Source organism: Heloderma suspectum, chromosome 13 (genome assembly GCF_057233095.1).
Source record: "Heloderma suspectum isolate Gila_16-S chromosome 13, 16-S_ref, whole genome shotgun sequence".
Classification (NCBI taxonomy): domain Eukaryota; kingdom Metazoa; phylum Chordata; class Lepidosauria; order Squamata; family Helodermatidae; genus Heloderma; species Heloderma suspectum.
Genome location: NC_139470.1, coordinates 32,614,244 through 32,620,982, shown reverse-complemented (window position 1 = coordinate 32,620,982; position 6,739 = coordinate 32,614,244). Strand labels below are relative to the sequence as shown.

The 6,739-nt window shown below is 52.8% G+C and overlaps 1 protein-coding gene across 2 annotated transcripts in view; it reads right to left on the bottom strand.

Moving 5' to 3' along the window:
• Window positions 1-6,143: 6,143 nt before the first annotated feature.
• Window positions 6,144-6,739, bottom strand: part of GGT1 (gamma-glutamyltransferase 1) — a 58,570-nt gene continuing 57,974 nt past the window's right edge. For both annotated transcript variants that reach the window (XM_084819963.1, XM_084819962.1), the window contains exon 13: window positions 6,144-6,459. In XM_084819963.1, coding sequence (XP_084676089.1) covers window positions 6,316-6,459 — 144 coding nt within the window. In that variant the 3' untranslated portion in view covers window positions 6,144-6,315. The remainder of the gene's footprint in view (window positions 6,460-6,739) is intronic.

Sequence of the window (6,739 nt, the reverse complement as noted above, 5' to 3'; positions counted from 1 at the left end):
CTGGTGCTGACGCCTTCGTGGCAAAGCCCAGGTCACAGATGTCTCTGAGCACAGTTCCAAGGATTTGATCAAAGGCAAGTGGGGCTGCTGTGCCTTGACTGCCAGCTCTCCGTTCTGGGATTGCTGCCAGCATTAGATTCTTTAGCCTTGTGGCGTGCGGACAGAGGGGCCCAGAGGGGAATACCCCTCGCCCTCCTTTTGCAGGATTGTGATCCCGCTGCTGCTGTCCTCCAGGATGCTACTTGCCTCAGCGCTTCGGATAAGAAGAGGGACGCTGCAAGATGCAGGTAAACGGTGGGATGTCTTTAATCGCTGGAATGAAAGCTACAAAGGCAAACACATTCTAAACCAGGCATTTCGCATTTGGTGAAAGGGTAAGCTGTGATCTGCACCCAAGTTTTACAAGACGACTTAATGCACCTAACTCTACAGCAGGAGCACGTGGACTAGGGTTAATAGTATTCTGCCCTATTCATTATAGCTCAAGTTTTGCTCAGCTGGAAAAAGTACCATGGCTGCAGCCAACTGGGCCCCAAAGAATGATTCAGCAATGAGGGTGTCGATGACAGCTGGTCCTGAAATGTGTGTGAGAGAGATTAGTCTTTTCAATTAATGCTGCGTGGCAGGAATAGGCAGTAAATTCAGATAATCTTGACAGGCGCACACAGCTATTCCTCTGCCTCGTGGGCCCCTTGGCAGGGCAGTTCCTTGAACACACACTCCGCCGGGTCGGCGGCACCGTTATCTCCTTAAGCAGAAAGCGATGCCCGGGAGGTGAATGCTTCGAGAAGCACGTGCTTTCATGCATACTGCTCAAGAGCCGTGGCTCTCTGCCAGGATATCCACATGGAGAGCCTGGAACTGTAGCTTCCCTTTGCAGCTCCTTGAGAATGGCAGCACACTCTGCATGTCTCTGTTCCTTCTTCTGTGGTGTCAGCGTTCCCATACATGCTCTGAGCCTTGTTGACCTCCGTTCTATCCCTTGCCTCGGCACACCTGTGCTTTTGTCTGTCACTTTCCATGAACCTTGAACCCTGGAAGGGTCCAGAGCCTCTTTCACAGGAGTTGGCAACCTTCCACCCCTGGACCCCACCCCAGGGGACCACACTCCTGCTTGGGTGGCAGGAGATGATGGGGAGGCTGCATGTGGCAGGCAGGCTGTGACTCCCCCTCTCCCCTGCACACAGCCCTACTAAAAGGACCAAGGGGTCTGCAGAAGGCTTACCCAGACCTTGATTCACCCACATGGGTTCTACCTGCACCATTAGAGGAAAACCCTCTGAAGGGATCTTGGGATCTTGGGCTGTGGTGAATAGGACTGTAAATAAGCAGGCATACATTTGATACATTTGATCACAGGCTAGTCTAGAACAATCAGAAAGCTAGACACAAAAAGGGAAAAGAGGCTATGGAGGGACAAGACCCTCCAGTGGTGGTGACCTGCAAGGTGTGTGCCATGTTTGTTTTCTTGCCTGAGAACAGCATGGTCTACACCTGCAACAAGTGCAAGTTAAACAACAATACAATTAAAATTATATTAAAACATTAAAACAGCAGTTTAAAACAGCAGTTTAGCAGCTTACCCCCAGGTGCCAACTATGTTCCAAAGACCTGCTGGAACAAAAATGTTTTAGCCTGCCTTAGGAAACACACCAAGGAGGGAGCCATCCTAGCTTCCCTGGGAAGGGTGTTCCACAGCCGTGGGGCAGCCACTGAGAAGGCCCTCTCCAGGGTTCCCACCAAACGTGCCAGTGACAGTGGTGGGGCTGAGAGAAGGGCTTCCCCAGAGGATCTCAGACACAGGCAGGTTCATGAGGGAGGATACGGTCTTTCAGATAACCCCAGATAAATGATAGTTCTCTGCATTTAGTTTGAGAATCACTGTTTGCTTGCTCTCAGCCATGGTTCCAATTAAAAAAAAAAAATTCTCAAGCCTCATTTTGCTGTGTGTGTGGCTTCAGCCATTAAACTGACCACAAATTCAATCTCTAGTGATTTAAAGTAGGAACAACTGCTTCCTGGGCCCATAACCCATGTTGGGAAGCCTGGTGGATTTACAGCAGAGTTGCCTTATGCAAAGAAAGTGTGGTAACACAGCATTTATTATTAGACAGAATAAATGCAGGCTACAGCCAGTCTAGGGGCATCTCTACATGAGGCTTTTATTGCAAGCTCGTGATTGCCCACTCATGGACATTTACAGGTCCTTTACACAACACTGTCCACTTCCAGGACATCTCCCACACTTTCCCCCCTTTATCCCACTTTCAAAAAGATCAGAGATAAGCTGCAATAAACTTAGTGGTGCCATATCAGCAGTGTGAAATGCTGCCGTTCCACTATAATTCAGCCACTAGATAGCGCTGTTTCATTGAACATATAGAGCATTGCCGAGAAGGGAAGTTTTCAATTCCAAATCACCTGTTTGCTGACTAAAGGAGCCCATCATAAAACTGGAAAGACTCTGGAAGAAAGCCCAGTAAGGATGCAGGATTTCTGCTTAATGTAGAGGGGACCCAGGAGTTCAAACCAGCTTATTTTATTATTGCTTTTCATACACATTGTCAAAGAAAGCTATTGAACACCGCTTAGCTATGAGCACCCCTAAAGTTGGGTGTGTACGTGAAGGCATGAGATATAGTTGCTTGCTTCCCACAGGGAGTGAGCACACGTTGCCTGTTGCAGAAGCGAAGAGGAAGAGGAAGGGGAGGGAGCAGGGGAAAGGCACAGGACGACAAGGGGGATGACCAGGAGAAGCAGCTGTTGGTGCAGCGCCCCCTCCATCGCCCCCCAAAGTCTGGAAGCATCGGGTTTGTTCCTATTGTCCAACAACATCCTCCTGGGCAGGGGACCCTCAAACTCGCAGGACATTCCTGGGGCGCAAGAAGTAGGGGTTCGAGCCGGCACGCCCCACTTCAAGCCCTAGACCTAAAGCTTTAAACAGCCGCAGTTAACCAAGCAGAAGGCTCTGGGTGAGAATTAAGGCTTACCTGGAAGGAAGCGCACGCAACTCTTGAGGTGGGTATTCAGTTTGTTTATGAGGGAACGGGCGGCGGGGAGGCGGAGAGGCAACGGGCACGCAAGGACCAGAGCAACCTTTGCGCTTCAGCCAAAACAAAACAGAAGTTACCGGAGCCTGTCCTCTAGGTTCTCTGAGCCGGGGAGAGCTGGAGGCCCCAGCAGAGGCCGGCGGGCAGGCGCTGCCAGGGCCCGCGCTGAGCTCGCCGAGGCCCCAGCCCCTCGGGAAGAGGGGGCGCCCGCCTCAGAGGAGCAGGCTGCGCGCCCCAGGCCAGGGAGCGGCGGCGCCAGAGGAGGCGGGCCCACCTCAGAGGTCCACTTGGGAGGAAAGGGGCTCCCGATGAGTAGAGGGCCCTCCTCGCAAGGAGGGCTCTCCGCAGTCGGCGTGAGCAGCTGCCGCTGGGGCCGGGGCCGGGGCCGGGGCCGGCGCGGGGCTCCGGCAGCGGGAGGGCGCAAAGACCGGCGGAAGGCCCCTGGAGCTGCTGGGAGCCGCGCCTGCGCGGGGCTCCGGCCCAGCCGGCTGCCTGCCCTCCGCTCGGACTGTGCTCTGCAAGCGGCCCGGGCCCGGGCCCGGGCCGACTGCCCCGTCCGCGTGGCCCCGTCCGCCTGCGATGCCCGGCTTCGCTATTGGCTCCTCCGGTCAGACGCGGGCCATCTGCGGACTCCGGCTCGGGGGCCCCTCCGCCGCACCTCCCGCCGCTGCTGCAGCGGAGCCCAGCCCAGCCCAGCCTCAGCCCCCCGCGGGAGCCCGGGCGGGGCTCGCAAGCCAGAGCAGTTGGACAGCGAGGACAGGGGCAGCGGGGCGATCAGCCCGTGAGATCGCTCCAGGCCGCCGCTGCTCCGTCGGGGCGGAGGCCAACCCCGCAGGCGCGCTCGGCGACGGGCCGTGGCGGGGGAGGAGGTGCTCCTGCGTGTTTTGCCGGCAGTTCCGCCCGCGCCCGCCTTCCTCGGAAGGAGCGAGGGTCACTTGGGGCAGCCACCCTGCAAACGCGTTAAACTTACGTGCACATTTGCTGGTTCAGACACCTCAAAAAGATCAGGCAAAGGGGTTCTCCTGACCGCATTCTCCGCTCGTACTTGGTTCAGTGCAATAGGAGAGAATGAGTTGCTTCTCAGTAGACATGCTTCGCCCACTCCTCCCCCCAGGTCCGGCCTTTCATAATGCACCTTGCCTTCCTCCAATCAGTGCTGCTCCCCCCAGCCCGCGCCGAAGACAGTTCAGGTCACACAGACTCCCAAACCGCACTGAAGCTGCCACGACGGGAAAATCTGTTAGAAAATAGGTTTGCAAAAAACGGGGTTTACAGCGTGAAAATCCACACTTGCTACCAAGAGGGACATACGTCATGTGCCATGATCATTGGCGGGGGGGCAGTAGAACCGGAGTGAATGCCCCATATAGACGGGGACCATTGCCCGCCCTTCTCCACTTCCCCATCTCCCCTCAGGCTTGAGCAAAGAACTGCTGGCCCAAGCTGAATGTTGCTTGTGTAATCAACATTTTATTTCTGCAACTACCTCACCTATTAGCCTTTGTGTGTGTGTGGTTGTTTTGCAAGAACACTGTACATATCTGATCCAAACTCAAATCTGTGGTCTTACTGCTAATTCCTCTAGTATAAGTGCAACCTCCCCGTGCTGCACCATGACTCTTAAGTAAAGACCCCCAAAACATGTGTTCCTCCTGTTACACGCCTGGCTGAGACACATATGCAGGAAACACAGCTGCATAGGAAAGAAATTCACAAGAGGACCATACCATACATGAAAACAGAAGGAAAGGGCTAAGCCAATGATGTGAAAAAGGGGACGTCTTCACTTGGAGGCACAGCTGCTCTGGCCAAATGATGGGTGGAAGGGCGCATTTCTGTCTCTGAGTAGCTAGTGCAGGTGCAGGGGGATGTGAGCCTTTCTAGCTGTGGATTTCATTGAAAATTCTGGTTATGTTTTGGTTAACAGCAGCTTTGGGGAGTGGATTTTCATGGAGCCTCTACATGGAGGGAAAGGATTAAACTTACATGCCACAGTCCCAATTCTGAACACCTCCAGCACCTGTTTACTGCAGGTGGGGGGTCATGCAACTGCAAGTGAAAGCTGCAGTTTGGCCCCCTCCTTTTCAACAGTAATCCCATTTTTCCTATTGGGTCCTATTTTAAAGCCAGAAAAGGTTTTCCATTTAGCTGCAGGCAGCACAACGCGGCTCCTATGTGGAGACCCTTTTTTGTAACCAGCTTGCTCACGTGGACCTTTTTATTTCCCCATATGAAATTGTTCCTGCTAATTCTGAAGTCTCTTTTTAGATAACTGCAGAGGGAGGGATTACCTTGAACAAATTAATTTTAGGTAAAATATTTGTTTTCCTTTTTCAACAAAAAGATTTGTTGCAATTTGGCCAAGTACAACTTGATATCTTCCAGACTATTTATTTATTACACTTATATCCCACCTTTCTTCCCTCATGGAACTCAAGGTGGCTACATGTGGTTCCCAGGTGGTCTCCCTTCCAAGCACTGACCATAGAATCATAGAATGGTGCGGTTGGAAGGGGCCTGCAAGACCATCGATTCCAACCCCCTGCTCAGTGCCAGAATCCAAGTCAGAGCATCCCTGACAGGTGGCTGTCCAGCCTCATCTTGAATGCCTCCAGTGTGGGAGAGCCCACCACCTCCCTAGGTCATTGGCTCCATTGTCATATTGCTCCAACAGTCAGGAAGTTCCTCTCTGTGACAACCTCTCAAGGACTTGAACCTGTCTCCTGATGTTTTTCCTGATGTTCAGCCGGAATCTGGCTCCCTGTAACTTGAGCCCATGATTCCGTGTCCTGCACTCTGGGATGATCGAGAAGAGGTCCTGGCCTTCCTCTCTGTGACAACCTTTCAAGGACTTGAAGAGCGCTATCCTGTCTCCCTTCAGTCTTCTCCTCTCAAGGCTAAACATGCCCAGTTCTTTCAGTCTCTCTTCATAGGGCTTTGTTTCCAGTCCCCTGATCATCTTTGTTGCCCTCCTCCACATGTTGGTTCAACTCTATGCTCAGGTGTAATCAGAATTCCAAATGGTCAGAAATTAATATATAAGGACACACTCACCCCGAAAACTGTGACCCCAAGAATAAATAACTTTAGCATGCCTGATTTGTTAAATTTTATTTTCATAGCTGAGGCCTTGCCAATAAAATAATTCCTGCTGTGTGGCTGTGCGTGTCCTTTCTGTGCCTACACATTCTCTCAGGTGGTGTTAAATCCTGTCGATTTCTGAGCTGCTGTAGGTCAGAGTCCACCAGTGTCCACCTGCTGCTGTTCAGTATCCGTCTGGGCAGCCCCCTTTCCGCGAATCAGATGCTGCAGCCCAGCCGTCTTCAGTCCAGAGGATGGCCTGCACAACTGCCCCTGAACTGCTCCGTTTGGTCTCATGTTTTCTTTTCTCTAATTCCACTTCTAGCCCCTGGGCACAGGCAGACGGGAGAAGAAGACAGAGTGGGAGACAGGTCACATTGCGCAAGGATCTTAACTTACTCCACACCTAACTTGCTCAGAATGCTGCAGCCAGCAGTGGTTCGTAAATCCCTCTTGGACCCTCAGGGGCACGACACATGCTGTGCAATTGCATCGCGTGCAGAAGGACGAGGCTTCAATCTGTGGCTGCGCCAATTTAGAGGATCTGAAACAGGAGAACTGGGAAAGACCTCTGCTGGGGACAGCGAGGAGAGGGAGCCGATAGCACT